The sequence below is a fragment of the Rhinatrema bivittatum genome, chromosome 15 (genome assembly GCF_901001135.1).
Source record: "Rhinatrema bivittatum chromosome 15, aRhiBiv1.1, whole genome shotgun sequence".
Lineage (NCBI taxonomy): Eukaryota > Metazoa > Chordata > Amphibia > Gymnophiona > Rhinatrematidae > Rhinatrema > Rhinatrema bivittatum.
In genome coordinates, this window is record NC_042629.1 from 78,148,426 (window position 1) to 78,169,107 (window position 20,682).

At 43.4% G+C, this 20,682-nt stretch overlaps 1 protein-coding gene across 3 annotated transcripts in view; it reads right to left on the minus strand.

Moving 5' to 3' along the window:
* Window positions 1-20,682, minus strand: part of DFFA (DNA fragmentation factor subunit alpha) — a 39,373-nt gene that overhangs the window by 2,032 nt on the left and 16,659 nt on the right. For all 3 annotated transcript variants that reach the window (XM_029579139.1, XM_029579137.1, XM_029579138.1), the window contains exons 3-6: window positions 6,171-6,301; window positions 5,644-5,833; window positions 591-745; window positions 366-502 (exon numbers count right to left, since the gene is read on the minus strand). In XM_029579139.1, coding sequence (XP_029434999.1) covers window positions 366-502; window positions 591-745; window positions 5,644-5,833; window positions 6,171-6,301 — 613 coding nt within the window. The remainder of the gene's footprint in view (window positions 1-365; window positions 503-590; window positions 746-5,643; window positions 5,834-6,170; window positions 6,302-20,682) is intronic.

A 20,682-nucleotide genomic window follows, 5' to 3' on the forward strand; every position in this document is an offset into this window, starting at 1 on the left:
TGGCTGACCCATGGTGAAAGATCTCTGCTACAGCCAGGGTCCATAGAGCTATAAGCATCCCTGCCCGGTAAGACACCAAGTAATTCACTTATACAAAAGCTTCAACTTTTTTACTGAGAGATAGGAGTGTGGGCCGTACTGCCAGAAAGGGCCAGCCCTGCCCTCTACCGTTCCCGGGAACAGCTGAGATTGGGTAGTACAGACTGCCTAACCTGCCTCACACTACACCAGCAGATGATCGTACTGGTAAGAGGTCCAGTGCGCTGGTGGAGGATTTAAGACTGCAGCAGTCACTGTTTTACTTTCTATGCTTTGCTGGCGGTTGTTGAACCCAAGGGCGTTTTTTCTTCCTTTGTGATACGCGCCTCAGGGAATGTACGGCCTGCACTTGCTGCAAGCGCTGGGACAGCTGGTGCTGGCAGGCCTGCTGGACAGCCTGCACCTTCTGCTGCTCCCAACCCAGTACCAGAGCCAGGGCTTCAGCATCTTCCAAAGAAACGGCCTGCAGCATAAGCAAAGAGAAATCTTTTAGAGCCGGGTCAGTAACATCACACTACTCCACCCATCTGCCTCAATCCAGGCAAGCTCACCTCAAGTTGCTGATTAGAGAAACTGAGTTCTGGGATTTCTCTCTCTTTCAAAGTATGAAGGATCTTGCTGCTAAGTTGAACTTTCGAGGCAGGTGTAGTGCAGCTGGCACTTGTGTCGACCTCATCGGTGGTGGAGACAGATGCAGCTTCAGGCTCTGTAAGAGGGAGACCTCTTGAAATCATGTTACAGGAAGCATGCGGCCCTGAATTCATACAGCATTAGCGCAAAGGTGATGCCCAGCACCTCTGCAGTCTGCCCATAGCCACAGGCTCTGTTCTGTTTGAAACTGAATTATCAAGATTGCAGAACCTGATGGCTTACTCACAGGTGATTAAGCTTGAGCTCATGCAATTGTCTAAGTAAGCAAAATACTTCAACAGTATCCTAAACACCTAATAAAAATTATCAGCATAAAATTGAGAAATGCATGCACAAGTTGGTTGGAGCAAGAGAATGGTAGCGACCTGATGGCGCACGACCCCAATGGGCAAGGAGAATCAGACTCGAGTCCTGCTAGTCCAGAACAGATCAGTCAATTTATTTCATCATCCAGTAACCTAATAGAGAGAAACATTCCCTATACCAATTATAATTTAACATGGGGGGAAAATCTCAGGCAGTAACCCTTAAGGGGAGGGGTAAGGAAATATAATCATTAGGCCTCCTTGAGGAAGCTGGGTAGGGCTGTGTTTCCAGGATGCAAGAAGGAATTAATAGGTTTGATTCTGTTTCTCCTTTCTTACCATCCTGCTAGCTCAGTATATCATAGTGGAAAGTTCCAAGTGGGAAAAAGACAGGGCTACGCTAAGAAACACCTGCCCCAAATGCAGCATTGGCCTTGGCTTGCAATCTAACGTAATATTTAACAAAAAAATGCAAGGAAGAAATATCCTCTGGGGTCACTGCAAAGGATTGTGCTTCGGCCCTCTTGGAATGAGCATGTAGCATCTCTCAGGCCTGCTGTCCCCTGGATAAGTCTGCATATGTAATATCCTCTTTAATCCATAAGGCTAGGAATCTGCCTGGCCATCCTGGAATGAGCATGTAGCATCTCTCAGGCCTGCTGTCCCCCTGGATAAGTCTGCATATGTAATATCCTCTTTAATCCATAAGGCTAGGAATCTGCCTGGCCATCCTGGAATGAGCATGTAGCATCTCTCAGGCCTGCTGTCCCCTGGATAAGTCTGCATAGTTAATATCCTCTTTAATCCATAAGGCTAGGAATCTGCCTGGCCATCCTGGAATGAGCATGTAGCATCTCTCAGGCCTGCTGTCCCCTGGATAAGTCTGCATATGTAATATCCTCTTTAATCCATAAGGCTAGGAATCTGCCTGGCCCTCTTGGAATGAGCATGTAGCATCTCTCAGGCCTGCTGTCCCCTGGATAAGTCTGCATATGTAATATCCTCTTTAATCCATAAGGCTAGGAATCTGCCTGGCCCTCCTGGAATGAGCATGTAGCATCTCTCAGGCCTGCTGTCCCCTGGATAAGTCTGCATATGTAATATCCTCTTTAATCCATAAGGCTTGGAATCTGCCTGGCCATCCTGGAATGAGCATGTAGCATCTCTCAGGCCTGCTGTCCCCTGGATAAGTCTGCATATGTAATATCCTCTTTAATTCCATAAGGCTAGGAATCTGCCTGGCCATCCTGGAATGAGCATGTAGCATCTCTCAGGCCTGCTGTCCCCTGGCTAAGTCTGCATATGTAATATCCTCTTTAATCCATAAGGCTAGGAATCTGCCTGGGCCCTCCTGGAATGAGCATGTAGCATCTCTCAGGCCTGCTGTCCCCTGGATAAGTCTGCATATGTAATATCCTCTTTAATCCATAAGGCTTGGAATCTGCCTGGTCCTTCAGGCCCTCTGAACAGCTGCTCAGTTTTTCCAAAAGGCATTCATCATTTTTAGATACCTGAGTATGATTTGATGGGCTGTTTTACCTTGACATTCATTGTCCCAAAAGGCTGGAAGCAAAATAGACTGATTTCAATGGAAGGGTAAAATCACTTCTGGTACAAAAGATGTACTGGCTGAAATGTAACCGAATTGGAGGAAAAGACTTAAGTAGGGGTATCCCTGCAAGGTAGGTTTGCAGCTCCAAAATAGTCTTACTGAAACAGCCAGTCACCAAAAAGACTGCTTTTAAGGAAAAGTCCTTAGAGAAAACCCATTTCTGTGGTTGAAAAGATGAAATCACTAGAGCCTTGAGGGCCCAGATACATTTAACAACACAAAATAAGCAGCCTACATCCAGAAGCATGATTATCAAGATCCCTTCCACCCAGTCATGGTAGCAGGCAAGATCAAAAAACAAAAGCAACGCTTACCATCCATGGGGAAAATTGTAAACTTCACAGAAGCTTTCAAAAAAAAGTGCCAAACTGGTGAAATTCTTAAGGGTCTTTAGCATGGTTGAGACAAGTAGGAGAGAATATCCCTTCCTACACAGGCAAGCCCTCTCAAGCACCAGGCTGTAAGCAAGAATAGGCACTGGGCCGGATGCGTCAGACCATGAATCATTGCATGGCCAAAGAGGGGCTCCAGCTAGCAGCCTTACCAGATCCGCATACCAAGATTTTTTTGGACAATCTGGAGCAACCAGGACCACCATGGAAGGATGGTTCTCTATAGTCTTCAATGTCCTGCCTATCAGTGGCCAAGGTAGGATCAGGGCATCTAACCCTCTGAAGTCTTTCTAACGGCTGAAGAACTTGGCAGCCTTGGTATTTCTGCTGGTCACCAGAATGGAATATAAATCAAACAAATTTACTATAAATTGAAAGGTGTCTCAACTGAGTTCCCACTTCCCAGGATCCAATCTGTTTCTGCTGAGAAAGTTGGTTTGGACATTCTTTGTTAATGCAATATGGGCTGCTGAGAGACGAAGCAAGTTCTCCTCCGCCCATTGGACAACATGCACCATCACTACAGCAAAACAGTCTGCTGCTGTCTCCCTGCAGTTCCATAGACTTATAGGCCCACAGCCGATAAATCAATGACAGGAATGGAAGATTCCTTGTCTCTGCTGCAGGCAGGGCAAAAAGAGCCTGCGATGCTGGAGGCGAAGAAATTCCCGCAGATCAAGCACCTGCGGCCATGATTCATACTGGCAGAAAAAGGAACAGAAACAGAACTGTGATGAAAACATCCCTAACAAGAGGGAAAATATTCTTTCCCTGCAGATCTCTTTACCCTTCTCAGGAGACTGCAGCAAACACTGTGCTGACTCTGTTTTTATTTTTTTTTAAAACCTTCTCTGTTACTTACAGCAAGCAAAATAAGGAGGGAGGGAGAGCAGAGAGCTGCAATCTGAGTCTCTACAGGGGAGCCCCCGTCACCTAAGGGGCCTGGGAGATGCTTAGAAAAGACTATTGCAATGCTTTATCCATTGGATTACCAGCTTATGCCTTAGGTTCTACAGCTGGGCTCACTAAGAGCAGCACTGGCTTCCCGTATACTACAGAATTCAGTATAAGATTGCTTGTTTAGTGCAGAGGTTCTCCCATGGATGAACTCTATGCTGCTTATTGTCTCTCAGGTCATCACAAAGAGGCCTGCTTGATATTCCTTCTATCCGCTCTGACAGGCTTCGTGCTGCGGAATTCTCTACCTGAATCCTTGTGGCTACCTAGTGTAGCCGCAAGGTAGGAATTCTCTACCTGAATTCTCTCTACCTGAATCCTTGCGGCTACCTAGTGTAGCCACAAGGTAGGAATTCTCTACCTGAATTCTCTCTACCTGAATCCTTGCGGCTACCTAGTGTAGCCGCAAGGTAGGAATTCTCTACCTGAATCCTTGTGGCTACCTAGTGTAGCCGCAAGGTAGGAATTCTCTACCTGAATTCTCTCTACCTGAATTCTCTACCTGAATCCTTGTGGCTACCTAGTGTAGCCACAAGGTAGGAATTCTCTACCTGAATTCTCTCTACCTGAATCCTTGCGGCTACCTTGTACCATGTATTATGGTACATCCATTCACCATATGTGTATAATTGCTTTCAAGGAATCCCTTTACCATGTATTATAGTTTCTTGTACATTGTCTTGCTATTTCGTGCATGATACCCTGCATTATATCTCTCTTCAAATCTCTATTTAATTTGTTTTCTTATAGCTGTTTATGATACTCCATTATAGAGTCCCTGTTATTTATACATACTTATCCCATGTATCTCTGTTTCATTGTTTGCTATTGTTCTATGTAAGGGCCACGCCCATCAGTTCTTAGTTGTATGTAAACCGATACGATGTGCAAACAGCTATCGCTATAGAAGAAACTCCAAATAAATAAATAATAAAATAAATATGTACCTGTCTGAAGTCTTTTAAAATACTGCTGAAAACATCTTTTTAATTCGGTTTTTCTGATGTTTAAGCGGATCAAGCTATATACTGCTGTCATTTATTTTTTACATACTGTTCTGTTTATCTTGCTTTTATGTCTTGATTTTATCATTTTATCTTACATTTGTTTTGTTTTAAATGTGATTACAATTATGCATGTTTTACTTTGTAATCCGCCTAGAGCTGTAGTAATTATGTAGAATATAAGTGCCTTAAATAAAAAATAAATAAAATAGATACAAGAGGCAATCAACCAGGACCATCAGAGAATCTGGGATCAAGCCAGAGGCTTGCTTGCCTAGAAAACAACCAGCGAGCACTGCTCAACATGGGAAATCAGCTGTAAGGAGGACTCTTACCCAAGCAACCAGGCTGAGACCTAACCAAGACTTTGGGCGGTTAATCCTGATGCACTAGTCCATGTGTGTTCAACTGCTGGAGACAGAGACTACTGGCAAATGCTTAGTCTTCACTTCCTTTATAACCAGTGATGATGTCAAATTAAAAAAGGGTTTGTACTCTGTCTTCATCAGCTGAGAGGCAGAATAAACCCATTAGTCTAGTCTGGACTAGCAGCATGATAACAAAACAGTTTATACTCTTTTTCAGCTTTTGCCTTAAGCCTCCTTACCAATCAAAAATATGCAATTCAAGCACATGTATCCTGGTGCAACAACACACTGTGTTCCTAAGTAAAGACTTCTCACCAGCAGCTTTGTGGAGCTGTGTGTTTTCACTCTTTAAAGCCACCAGGTAAAGTTGCAGGAGCTGCTTGGCCTGGCGCTCTTCCTCTCTACGGTCCAGGACTCGCTGAAGACTTTCCTGCAATGCCTGCACCCTGGTGTCATTTTCTGCCAGTTCCTGGGCCAGTTCCTGGCATGGCACATCAAGAAGGCTCTGGAGGAGAGGAAGGACGAAGCTCCATCACTCAGATTACATGATCCAAAGTCCTACCCAGCTCCCGAAATTCTAGCTCAACTAGGACATAACTGAAGAAACTCCTGCAGGGATGGCAGCACAGGAATAGTCTTCCAGAGTTTACTTCGCACCGATGCCGTCATCAGACAGCATTTGTGCTGCTTGTTCATGCAGAAAGTATCTTTTCATCTTTTTCTCTGCATACACAACTCACCAGTTTGATTTATAAATTAGGGAGAAGAAGCAGGGAAGTGATGGTACTGATGAGAGAGTGCCCTCAGATATATAAATAATGAACATTATGTCCCTCTAATACCTGGAGGTCTTCCTCAGACATCAGGATGATGCTGGCTAGGTCTTGTCTCAGCTGCCCGGCCAAATGCTTCCATTTTGGCAAAGCACCACTGTCTATGTCATCTTCATCCTCTGAGTCTCTGGAAAGCCATGCTGTAAAACAAGTACAGGGAGCTCAGTCATGCAAACAAAGGTCTACAACAAATTCAACCAGTAAAGAAAGCACATCACATACAGCGGTCCACGAGTCAGCTATCCTTCTGGACAGTTTCTTCCTCACCTCACATGTCTGTTTATTTTCTTAAGGCATATGTTGCTGTTATGAAAACTTCTTGCATGCCAAATAGGGTGATAAGGCATGGTGATATGGGATTCTAGGTGCCTGCTGTAAGTCCTCATTTTGCTTTAGGACCTTCCCCAATGAGAACTCCCTTCCCTTTAAAGCTCTAGAGTTAACAGGCAAGCGACAATCCAACTTCTGCAGTTTCTGGCAGCTGGGGATGGGGAAGTTCTCCTTTGTGTCAGCCAGGACTGAAAGGGTTAAAGCCTGCTGCTTGGATTGCCTATTCCTCCAGCTTCTTGCAAAAACTGTAGCATTGTGATGTTCTGTGCGGGTGTTACTGTCCTGCAGAATTATTGGTTAGGAAGCCAGTGTCCTGGATTCAGACTAGTTATACAGACTTAATCCAAGAGGAGACCCTAAGTACCACCAGAAAATCTTCAGTCTTGACTGAGCAAGTGCATTGATCAGATTTTCAGCTGAGACTCTGTCAGAGCTCTACACCACATCCTGTGAACAGAGAGCTACCTAATTTCCAGGAGCAATAGCTAATTAAAGTAAACTTTAATTAGATAATGTTTCTATAATTGTATTACCTGTTTGTTTGCAAGTTGTATTTTTTCTAGTTTATTGCTCTTCCTTTTTCTTCATAAACTATCTAGTTTGTTAGTTCTATGTCTGAAAACTGATCAGTGACCCACAGAAATGTGACAATGGGTGATACCAGCATTTTTGTACATTAGGGGGCGGATTTTTAAAAGGGTTACGCGCGTAACCTTTTAAAACCCCCCTGCGCGCGCCGAGCCTATTTTGCATAGGCTCGGCATGCGCATGCAAGCCCCGGGACGTGCTTATGTCCCGGGGCTTGCAAAAAGGGGCGGGGCGTGGGCCTGCGCCTCCAGACACGGAGACCATTTGCCGCTGTGCCCAGGATCGCGGGCCCGCCTTCGCCGATGCGCGTAAGTTACGCCTGCCTCTCTGTAACAAAGGTAAGGGGGGGTTCTAAGTAGGGCTGGGGGGTGGGTTAGGTAGGGAACGGGCAGCACGTGCAAGGTGCACAAATGTGCACCCCCTTGCGCACGCCAACCCCGGATTTTATAAGATACACGCGGATACGCGCGTATCTTATAAAATCCAGCGTACTTTTGTTTGCGCTTGGTGCGCGTACTTTTATTAAATCTGCCCCTAGGTCTGTAAGCTTCATTTCTGGAAACTGTGTGATTCCTGGGTTTTGTGTGTGTGGTGGTGGGAGGGGAGAGGAAAAGGAAAGGTCAATGTACTACTACTACTTAACATTTATATAGCACTACACGACATACGCAGCATTGTACAAACATACAACATAAGAATATATACTCCTGGGGGAATTCTGTGCTGCTGCGGAAAGAAGAATTTGTGCAGAATTCCCCCTTCCTGCAGATTTCCACCGTCCCCTCGCCGATTTCCTCCCTCCAAAACCGGAAGCGCACAGACAGCAGCCATCGCGAGAGTGGGGGCATCTCAGCATGGCAGAAAATAGCAGAGGAGACCCTGGCATGCCGTGAACGGAGCACGTCCCACGGCATGCCGGTGAGAGAGGGGAGGGTGACAGAGAGCATGGTTGTTAAGGGGGGGGGTGGGGGAGGGTGAGAGAGAGCAGGAGGCTGTGAGAGAGAGCATGGGAGGTAAGAGAGGGTGGGGTGGGGGGGATGCCGGGTGAGAGAGAATGCGTGTGTGAGAAAGGAGAGGGGTGTGGGGGGAGAGTGAGAGACAGCTTGGTTGGTAAGAGGGGGAGTGGAGGGATGCCTGTGGGTTTCAGAGAGGGAGCCTATGTGAGGGGAGGGGTGTGGGGGAGGGGAGGGTGACAGAGAGCAGAAGGGTGAGAGAGAGCATGGGAGTTAAGAGAGGGGGGCTGGGGGGATGCTTGAGTGTGGGTTTCAGAGAGAGGGAGCCTATATGAGGAGATTGTGAAGGAGTGTGTATGTGTGTGAGAGATTGGGAGCTCGTGTGTATGAAAAAGGGATCGTGTGTATGTGAGGGTGCTAGCCTGTGTGAAGGGATTGTGCATGTGAGGGAGCCTGTATGAGGGTGTGTGTATGTGTATTAGAGAGAGGGAGCGACAGAGGGAGCCTATGTGAGGGGATGTGTGTGTGCGAGAGAGTGAGGGAGCTTGTATGAAGGTGTGTGTATGTGTACTAGAGAGAGGGAGGTATTGAGGGAGTCTGGATGAGGGGATGTGTGTGTGCAAGAGAGTGAGAGAGCTTGTTTGAGGGTGTGTGTATGTGTACTAGAGAGAGGGAGGGACAGAGGGAGCCTGTGTGAGGGGATGTGTGTCTGTGTATTAGAGAGAGGGAGCATGTGTGTGAGAGAGGGAGGGACAGAGGGAGCCTGTGTGAGGGGCAGTGCTGAGAACAGGGTCAAAGTCTGGGACTGGCAATAGAGTGGAAAGGGTTGAAGGGGAGAGATATTGGCAGGTGGAGGAGTTGGGGCCTGAGAGGGCAAACTGGCCAGGGGAGTAGGGAGAGTGAGTGGAAGGGACACTTACAGTGAATTTCTAGGGAAATTCTGCTCAAAATATTTAAAATTCTGCAACTTTAAGTAACAACTTTTTTTCTGTAATAATTTAAAATGTAATTACTTAAAGACTGTCTTGTAAATTGTGTTATTTTGACCAATATAAATTTTGCAGAATTTTCAGTTCTTGTGCGCAGAATTTTAAATTTTTTTGCGAAGAATTCCCCCAGGAGTAAATATAACAAAAGAACACAAGGCAGGACAGTAACACCCTCACAGAACATCACAATACTAGGTCAGACCAAAGGTCCATCAAGCCCTGTTTCCAAAAGTGGCCAAGCCAGGTCAGAAGTACCTGGCAGGATCCCAACGGGTCGATAGATTCCAAGCTGCTTATCCCATGAATAAGCAGTGGATTTCTGCAACTCTCCCTTAATTCTTAATGGACTTTTCCTCCAGGAACTTGTCCAAACCTTTTAAACGCAGCTATACTAACAGCTTTCACCACATCCTCTGGCAACAAATTCCAGAGCTTAATTTACATTGAGTAGAAAATATTTTCTCTTATTAGTTTTAAATGTATCACCCAGTAACTTCATTGTGTGTCCCCCTGGTATTTGTACTTTTCAAAAGAGTAAACAACTGATTAACGTTTACTCGTTCCATTCCTCTCATTATTTTATAGACCTCTGTCATATCTCCCCTCAGCCGTCTCTTCTCCAAGCTGAAGAGTCCTAACCTCTTTAGTCTTTCCTCATAGGGGAACTGTTGGTCGCCCTTCTCTGTACCTTTTCTAATTCTGCTGTATCTTTCTTGAGATGCGGTGACCAGAACTGCATCCAGTACTCAAGATGAGCTTGCACCATGGAGTGATACAGAGGCATTAGGATATTCTCTGTTTTATTCTCCATTCCTTTCCTAATAATCCCCAGCATTCTGTGTGTGTATGATATATGAACACAAGATGAGGATGCACCATGGAGTGATACAGAGACATTAGGATATTCTCTATTTTATTCTCCATTCCTTTCCTAATAATCCCCAGCATTCTGTCTGTGTATGATATATGAACACAAGATGAGGATGCACCTTGGAGTGATACAGAGACATTATGATATTCTCTGTTTTATTCTCCATTCCTTTCCTAATAATCCCCAGCATTCTGTGTGTGTATGATATATGAACACAAGATGAGGATGCACCATAGAGCAATACAGAGGCATTAGGATATTCTCTGTTTTATTCTCCATTCCTTTCCTAATAATCCCCAGCATTCTGTTTGTGTATGATATATGAACACAAGATGAGGATGCACCATGGAGTGATACAGAGGCATTAGGATATTCTCTGTTTTATTCTCCTTTCCTTTCCTAATAATCCCCAGCATTCTGTTTGTGTATGATATATGAACACAAGATGAGGATGCACCATGGAGTGATACAGAGACATTAGGATATTCTCTGTTTTATTCTCCATTCCTTTCCTAATAATCCTGTGCATTCTGTTTGTGTATGATATATGAACACAAGATGAGGATGCACCATGGAGTGATACAGAGACATTATAATATTCTCTGTTTTATTCTCCATTCCTTTCCTAATAATCCCCAGCATTCTGTTTGTGTATGATATATGAACACAAGATGAGGATGCACCATGGAGTGATACAGAGACATTATGATATTCTCTGTTTTATTCTCCATTCCTTCCCTAATAATCCCCAGCATTCTGTTTGTGTATGATATATGAACACAAGATAAGGTCTCACCATGGAGTGATACAGAGACATTATGATATTCTGTTTTATTCTCCATTCCTTTCCTAATAATCCCCAGCATTCTGTGTGTGTATGATATATGAACACAAGATGAGGATGCACCATGGAGCGATACAGAGACATTATGATATTCTCTGTTTTATTCTCCATTCCTTCCCTAATAATCCCCAGCATTCTGTTTGTGTATGATATATGAACACAAGATAAGGTCTCACCATGGAGTGATACAGAGACATTATGATATTCTCTGTTTTATTCTCCATTCCTTTCCTAATAATCCCCAGCATTCTGTGTGTGTATGATATATGAACACAAGATGAGGATGCACCATGGAGTGATACAGAGGCATTATGATATTCTCTGTTTTATTCTCCATTCCTTTCCTAATAATCCCCAGCATTCTGTGTGTGTATGATATATGAACACAAGATGAGGATGCACCATGGAGTGATACAGAGGCATTATGATATTCTCTGTTTTATTCTCCATTCCTTTCCTAATAATCCCCAGCATTCTGTGTGTGTATGATATATGAACACAAGATGAGGATGCACCATGGAGTGATACAGAGGCATTATGATATTCTCTGTTTTATTCTCCATTCCTTTCCTAATAATCCCCAGCATTCTGTTTGTGTATGATATATGAACACAAGATGAGGATGCACCATGGAGTGATACAGAGGCATTATGATATTCTCTGTTTTATTCTCCATTCCTTTCCTAATAATCCTGTGCATTCTGTTTGTGTATGATATATGAACACAAGATGAGGATGCACCATGGAGTGATACAGAGACATTATAATATTCTCTGTTTTATTCTCCATTCCTTTCCTAATAATCCCAGCATTCTGTTTGTGTATGATATATGAACACAAGATGAGGATGCACCATGGAGTGATACAGAGACATTATGATATTCTCTGTTTTATTCTCCATTCCTTTCCTAATAATCCCCAGCATTCTGTTTGTGTATGATATATGAACACAAGATAAGGTCTCACCATGGAGTGATACAGAGACATTATGATATTCTCTGTTTTATTCTCCATTCCTTTCCTAATAATCCCCAGCATTCTGTGTGTGTATGATATATGAACACAAGATGAGGATGCACCATGGAGTGATACAGAGGCATTATGATATTCTCTGTTTTATTCTCCATTCCTTTCCTAATAATCCCCAGCATTCTGTGTGTGTATGATATATGAACACAAGATGAGGATGCACCATGTAGTGGTTCAGAGGCATTATGATATTCTCTGTTTATTCTCCATTCCTTTCCTAATAATCCCCAGCATTCTGTTTGTGTATGATATATGAACACAAGATGAGGATGCACCATGGAGTGATACAGAGGCATTATGATATTCTCTGTTTTATTCTCCATTCCTTCCCTAATAATCCCCAGCATTCTGTTTGTGTATGATATATGAACACAAGATGAGGATGCACCATGGAGTGATACAGAGACATTATGATATTCTCTGTTTTATTCTCCATTCCTTTCCTAATAATCCCCAGCATTCTGTTTGTGTATGATATATGAACACAAGATGAGGATGCACCATGGAGTGATACAGAGGCATTATGATATTCTCTGTTTTATTCTCCATTCCTTCCCTAATAATCCCCAGCATTCTGTTTGTGTATGATATATGAACACAAGATGAGGATGCACCATGGAGTGATACAGAGACATTATGATATTCTCTGTTTTATTCTCCATTCCTTTCCTAATAATCCCCAGCATTCTGTTTGTGTATGATATATGAACACAGATGAGGATGCACCATGGAGTGATACAGAGACATTATGATATTCTCTGTTTTATTCTCCATTCCTTCCCTAATAATCCCCAGCATTCTGTTTGTGTATGATATATGAACACAAGATAAGGTCTCACCATGGAGTGATACAGAGACATTATGATATTCTCTGTTTTATTCTCCATTCCTTTCCTAATAATCCCCAGCATTCTGTTTGGTGTATGATATATGAACACAAGATGAGGATGCACCATGGAGTGATACAGAGGCATTATGATATTCTCTGTTTTATTCTCCATTCCTTTCCTAATAATCCCCAGCATTCTGTTTGTGTATGATATATGAACACAAGATGAGGATGCACCATGGAGTGATACAGAGACATTATGATATTCTCTGTTTTATTCTCCATTCCTTTCCTAATAATCCCCAGCATTCTGTTTGTGTATGATATATGAACACAAGATGAGGATGCACCATGGAGTGATACAGAGACATTATGATATTCTCTGTTTTATTCTCCATTCCTTTCCTAATAATCCCCAGCATTCTGTTTGTGTATGATATATGAACACAAGATGAGGTCACACCATGGAGTGATACAGAGGCATTATGATATTCTCTGTTTTATTCTCCATTCCTTTCCTAATAATCCCCAGCATTCTGTTTGTGTATGATATATGAACACAAGATGAGGTCGCACCATGGAGTGATACAGAGACATTATGATATTCTCTGTTTTTAGTTCTCCATTCCTTCCCTAATAATCCCCAGCATTCTGTTTGTGTATGATATATGAACACAAGATGAGGTCACACCATGGAGTAATACAGAGGCATTATGATATTCTCTGTTTTATTCTCCATTCCTTCCCTAATAATCCCCAGCATTCTGTTTGTGTATGATATATGAACACAAGATGAGGATGCACCATGGAGTGATACAGAGACATTATGATATTCTCTGTTTTATTCTCCATTCCTTTCCTAATAATCCCAGCATTCTGTTGTGTATGATATATGAACACAAGATGAGGATGCACCATAGAGCAATACAGAGCATTAGGATATTCTCTGTTTTATTCTCCTTTCCTTTCCTAATAATCCCCAGCATTCTGTTTGCTTTCCTGGCTGCTGCTGCACACAGAGCAAGGATTTTCAACATATTTTCAACAATGACACCTAGATCCTTTTCCTGAGTGGTGACTCCTAATGTGGAACCTCGTATTTTGTAGTTATAATTTGGGTTACTCTTCCCTAAGTGCATCACTTTGCACTTGTCTACATTAAATTTCATTTGCCATGTGCATGCCAGACTCCCTCTTGCAATCTCTCACAATCCTCTTGTGATTTGACAACTTTGAATAATTTTGTGTCTTCGGCAAATTTAATCACACTTGTTCCCATTTCCAGGTCATTTATAAATATATTAAAAAAAGAAATTGGGCCCAGAACAAATCCCTGGGGCCTCCACTATTTACCTTTTTCCATTGGGGAAAATTTACCATTCAGCCCTACTCTCTGTTTTCTATCTTTTAAGCAGTTGGCAATCCACAATAGGACACTGACCCCTATCCCATGGCTTTCTAATTTCCTAAGAAGCCTCTTTTGAGGGACTTTGTCAGATGCTTTCTGGAAATCTAGATACACTATATCAAGTGGCCCACTTTTATCCACATGTTTATTTACCCCCTCAAAAAAGTGTAGCAAATTTGTGAGGCAAGACTTCTTTTAGCTAAATCAATGTTGGCTTTGTCCAATTAAACTATGCTTATCTACATGTTCAGTAATTTTGTTCTTTATGATAGCTTCTACCATTTTGCCTGGCAAAGACGTCAGACTCACTGGTCTGTAATTTCCTGGATCATCACTTGATCCCTTTTTAAAAATTGGCATTACATTGGCAAACCTCCAGTCTTCAGGTATCATAGATGATGTTATTGATAGTTTACAAATTTCCAACAGCGGGTCCGCAATTTCATTTCTCAGTTCTTTCAGCACTCAGGGATATATACCATCTGGTCCAGGTGATTTGCAACTCTCTAGTTTGTTAATTTGCCCCAGTAATTTTAGATCTAATTCTAAGTAGAGAGCAGGATTTGGTGAGAGAAGTAACGCTGGTGGGGCTGCTTGGCAATAGTGATCATAATATGATCGAAATTTGAATTACTGACTGGAAGGGGGACAGTATGTAATTCCACGGTTCTAGCGCTAAACTTTCAAAAGGGAAACTTTGATAAAATGAGAAAAATAGTGAGAAAAAACCTGAAAGGTGCAGCTATAAAGGTAAAAAGTGTGCAACAGGCGTGGACACTTAAAAAATACCATCCTAGAAGCACAGACCAGATGTATTTCACGCATAAGAAAGGTGGAAGGAAGCAAAACGATTATTAGCATGGTTAAAAGGTGAGGTGAAAGAGGCTATTTTAGCCAAAAGATCTTCATTCAAAAATTGAAAGAAGGATCCATCAGAAGAAAATAGGATAAAGCATAAGCATTGGCAAGTTACATTGATAGGACTGGCTAAGAGAAAATTTGAAAAGAAGGTGGCTGTAGCGGCAAAAACTCACAATAAAAACTTTAAAAAATATGTCCAAAGCAGAAAGCCTGCAAGGGAGTCAGTTGGACCATTGGATGATCAAGGGGTTAAAGGGGAACTTAGAGAAGATAAGGCCATCGTGGAAAGATTAAACAATTTCTTTGCTTCGGTGTTTACTGAAGAGGATATTGGAGAGATACCCGTTCCGGAGAAGGTTTTCATGGGTGATGATTCAGATCAACTGAACCAAATCACGGTGAACCTGGAAGATGTGGTAGGCCCGACTGACAAACTGAAGAGCAGTAAAATCACCTAGACAGGATGGTATAAACCCCAGGGTTATGAAAGAACTAAACATGAAATTTCAGACCTATTAGTAAAAATCTGCAATCTATCATTAAAATCATCCGATGTACTTGAAAACTGAAAGATGGTCAATGTAACCCCAATATTTAAAAAGGGATCCAGGGGTGATCTGGGAAACTATAGACCAGTGAGCCTAACTTCAGTGCTGGGAAAAATCATGGAAATTGTTATAAAGAATAAAATCACAAAACATTTAGATTGACATGGTTTGATGGGACACAGCCAGCATGGATTTACCCAAGGGAAGTCTTGCCTCACAAATCTCCTACATTTTTTTGAAGGAATGAATAAACGTGGACAAAGGTGAACCAGTGGATGTAGTGTATTTGAATTTTCAGAAGGCTTTCGACAAAGTCCCGCAAGAGAGGCTTCTAAGAAAACTAAGAAGTCATAGAATAGAAGGAGATGTCCTTTTGTGGATTGCCAAGTTGGTTAAAGACAGGAAACAGAGAGTAGGATTAAATGGTCAGTTTTCCTCAGTGGAGGGAGGTAAACAGTGGAGTGCCACAGGGATAGCCTGTAGGGCAGGAGACTCCGTGGAGTCCATGGCCTTTGCAACCTGTTGCGCTCGGGGGGTGGACCCTTGTCCTGGAGCAGAGATGGAACACCTCCTGAAAAGAAACAGAAGGCAAAAGCCCCAGGGGGAACGGAGCAACTGGAGGAGACAGAGGCTAGGTGTCAGCTTCCCCACTGGAAGCCTGAGGTCCCCCTGGGAGGAGCCCGTAGGGACCCGGGCCACTTGGACTTAGGTGGCCTCGCAGGGTCTCTGGGAAGAGTAGAAGTCCGGCGTGCCCACAGTCACAGGGAGAATGCACTCGAGGGTCGAGACTGGAGATCTGATGGAGCAAGAAGAACCAGCACAGTGTTATGATGTCAAGGCAAGGAACAACACCAGAATCTAGAGACGAAGTGAGACAGGCAAAGATCAGAGTCCAGAGGACAGTCCAAAGGATGGTCAACAAGGCAGAGATCAGATACTGGAGATCAGACGAGGTCACAGACAGGCCGAAGTCAGAAGACAGGCGGCAGGCAGGCGAGTCAAAGAAAAGGCTGAGGTCACAGGCAGCAGGCAGACGAGACGGATCAGGAAGCAAGTCGGGGTCAGTACCAAGAGACAGTCCAAAGGTACTACCTGGGGGTGCGCAGGTACAGACAGGCGAAGAGACAGTAGACGCTGAACCAGAATTGGAGGAAGAGCGTGGTCAATCAAGCAGAGGTCGAAATCAGGCAGTGGTCCAACGAAAAGATTCTTAGTGACAGGTGCAATAGCAGGAGCCCAGACAACTACGGAGGAAGCCAGTTGCAAAGGCAAGCTCTGGTTGCCAGAGCTTGCCTTAAATACTCCCGCGGGAGTGATGTCATCAGAGAGGCCCGGCAACCCTAGTGCGTTGTGGCCCCTTTAAGTCCTGCAGGCAGGCGCGCGCGCTAGGGAAGGCCCTGGTCGGAACGGGGCTCAGTGGTGGATGAACCCTGCGAGGCCTGGAGGGTGACGGCGACGGCATTCCTGCCGTGCTGTGTCGTGGGACAGAGTCCCCCATACCGCAGAGAAGAGGTGAGAAGAGCCGGCCATGGGCTCTTTGGCCAGGCTTCTTAACAGATTGGGTTTCCAAACGGCAGATGAAATTTAACGTGGATAAGTGCAAGGTGATGCATATAAGGAAAAATAACCCTTGCTGTAGTTACACAATGTTAGGTTCTATCTTAGGTGTTACCACCCAGGAAAGAAATCTAGGTGTCAGTGGATAACACATTGAAATCGCCAGCCCAGTGTGCTGCGGCAGTCAAAAAAAGCAAACAGAATGCTGGGAATTATTAGAAAGGGAATGGAAAATAAAACGGAAAATGTCATAATGCCTCTGTATCGCTCCATGGTGAGACCACACCTTGAATACTGTGTGCAATTCTGGTCACCGCATCTCCAAAAGAATATAGCTGCACTGGAGAAAGTGTAGAGAAGGGTGACAAAATGATATGGGGCATGGAATGGCTGCCTTCTGAGGAAAGGCTAAAGAAGTTAGGGCTATTCAGTTTGGAGAAAAGAGGACTGAGGTGGGGATATGATAGAAGTCTACAAATCATGAAAGGACTTGAACAAGTTAATGTAAATCGATTATTTACTCTTTCAGAAAATAGAAGGACCAGGGGGCACTCCAAGCAGTTAGCAAGTAGCTCATTTAAAACAAATAGAAGAAAATTATTTTTCACTCAGTGCATAGTTAAGCTCTGGAATTCATTGACAGAGGATGTGGTTACAACAGTTAGTGTAACTAGGTTTAAAAAAAAGGTTTGGATAAGTTCCTCGAGGATAAATCCATAAACTCCTATGACAGTAATTAATAATCAATAGTAGCTTGTGATCTGTCTAAGGTTTGGGAACTTGCCAGGTACTTGTGACTCGGATTGCTCTCTGTTGGAAACAGGATACTGGGCTTGATGGACCCTTGGTCTGACCCAGAATGGCATATCTTATGTTCTTATGTTATGTTCACTGAGAATTGTTTCAGTTCCTCTGACTCATCACCTTTGAATATCATTTCTGGCATGGGTATATCTCTTACATCTTCCTCAGTGAATACCAAAGCAAACAATTAGTTTAGTCTGTCTGCTATGGCTTTGTCATCTCTAAGTGCTTCTTTTACCCCTTGATCATCTAATGGTCCAACAGACTCCCTCGCAGGCTTTTTACCTCAAATATATCTGAAAAAGTGTTTATTTATTTATTTATTTATTTATTTTTAATTTTTATATACCGATGTTCCCATGGCAAGCTTCTTTTCAGATTCGCTCTTTGCCCTCCTTATCAATACTTTGTATTTGACAGTCCCACTCAACAGAGCTTACAATATAAGCAGGGGATAGCTTATGGGGCAGAGTCTGTACAGTAGCTGGTGGGATTTATTTAAAAAATGTTTATATTCCTCATATCAAAATATGTACTAAATGGATTACAAAACAAACTAAACAGTTATAACATAGCCATACAATTGAATAACAGTAAAATAACAAAACAAGTCAAATAAAATAAAAAACAGAAAATAAAAACAATTATTTCATATCATAGCATATCATAACATAGGCCTGCCTAAAGAACTGACTTCAGCAATTTCCTAAACTGCTTAAGGTCATCAAGTGAGCACAAACAAGACATCAATGCATTCCATAAAGTGGGCCCCGAGACAAAAAATGATCTCTGAACCGTTTCATTCAACTGTGCCAGTTTTACAGTAGGAATGGAAAGAAAATTTATCATCAGTGGACCTCAATGTTGTGATGGTTATCTAACTTAACGACGGTATAGAAGAGTTTTTAAATAAATAAATAAAAATATGTTTTTAAAATAAACAATGTCCGTTTTGGGACATAGGTCTGTAACAAATCAGACAAATAACTAGGCATAATGGACTTCACAGACTTAAAAACCATTGTAAGAATCTTAAAATTTAATTCAATATTCAATCAGCAACCAATGAAGTTCCTTTAATATAGGGGATATATGTTCCCAATGCTGAGACCCAGTTATTAGGTGAGCTGCGGAATTTTGCAAAATCTGAAGAGCTTGCAGTCGACAGCTAGGAAGCCCAATAAACAAAGAGCAAATGTTGCTTACCTGTAACAGGTTTTCTCACAGGACAGCAGGATGTTAGTCCTCACATATGGGTGACATCACAAGATGGAGCCCAATCACGGAACACTTTTGTCAAAGTTTCCAGAACTTTGACTGGCCCCTACTGGGCATGCCCAGCACAGCACCAACCCTGCAGCCAGCAGGGGTCCCCCTTCAGTCTTATTTAAAAGCTCCAGGCAGTGCTGAAAAATAAAATAATAAAACGTTACAAACCCAACACCTCAGGGTGGCGGGCGGGTTTCATGAGGACTAACATCCTGCTGTCCTGTGAGAACACCTGTTACAGGTAAGCAACATTTGCTTTCTCACAGGACAAATAGGATGGTAGTCCTCACATATGGGTGAGTACCAAGCTGAGGATGTCCAAGTATGCACCAAATGTACCCAGGTGTGCAAGGCACTAGGATTGGGATGAAGTTTGGCCGAGGGCATCCTGAACCCCACCGGGCAGGCGGAAGGGTGTTGGTACGTCATGTTGGGAATAGGTTACGCAGGACAGATTGGCCGAAGATGGAATATTGTCTTCCGGCTTTGTGCAAGCAATAATGGGCTGTAAAGGTGTAGAGAGAACTCCAGGTGGCAGCTCTGCAAATGTCAGGAAGCGGCACAGAGCGTAGGTGCGCTACTGAAGTCGCCATGGCCCTCACAGAGTGTGCCTTAACACGGTCTTGAAGTGGAATGCCTGCTTGTTGATAACAAAAGGATATGCAGTTCACTAACCAGGAGGAGAGAGTCTGCTTACCCACAGGCTGCCCTAACTTGTTAGGGTGGAAAGAGAAACAGTTGAGTGTTTTTCCTGTTGGCAGCTGTACGGTCTAGATAGAAGGCTAGAGCCCGTTTACAGTCAAGGGATGCAGAGCCTGCTCTCCTGGATTGGAATGGGGCCTGAGAAAAAAAAAGGTAGGTAGTATAATGGACTGATTGAGATGAAACTCCGAACTACCTTAGGCAAAAGTTTAGGGTGAGTGCGGAGGTACTGCCTGGTCCTGCAGAAGTTTAGTGTAAGGTGGATAAGTAACTAGAGCCTGTAATTCACTAACTCTGCGAGCGGAAGTGATTGCCAGAAGGAAAATCACTTTCCATGTGAGATAGTGAAGATCACAGGATTGGAGAGGCTCGAATGGTGACTTCATGAGCCGACCCAAAACCAGATTTAGGTCCCAAGAAGAGGCCGGAGGACGCAGTGGAGGCTTGAGGTGAAGCAAGCTCTTCAGAAAACGTGTTACAAGGGGTTGTACTGATATGGGTACATCCCCGACACCTGTATGGAAGGCGGCTACCACACTGACATGCATTCTGATGGAAGAAGTTTTTAGACCTGACACTTATAAGTGCCAGAGATAGTCCAGAAACTTCATGATTGGACAGGTAAAGGGGTCAAGGGACTGAGAAGAGCATCATGACGTAAACCTGTTCCATTTGTAAGAGTAAGATTTTCTCATGGAAGGCTTCCGTGAAGCAATCAGGACACGGGAAACTGGTTCAGAAAGGTTAAGTGGCTGAAGGATTAACCTTTCACCATCCAGGCCGTCAGGGACAAGGCTTGAAGATTGGGGGTGGCAGAGGTACCCGTCGCTTTGAGTGATCAGAAGCGGGTCCTTTCCTAAGGGAATGTGCCTGCAAACGGAGAGATCCTGAAGAATTGGAAACCACCACTTGGCGTGGCCAGTGAGGTGTTATCAGGAT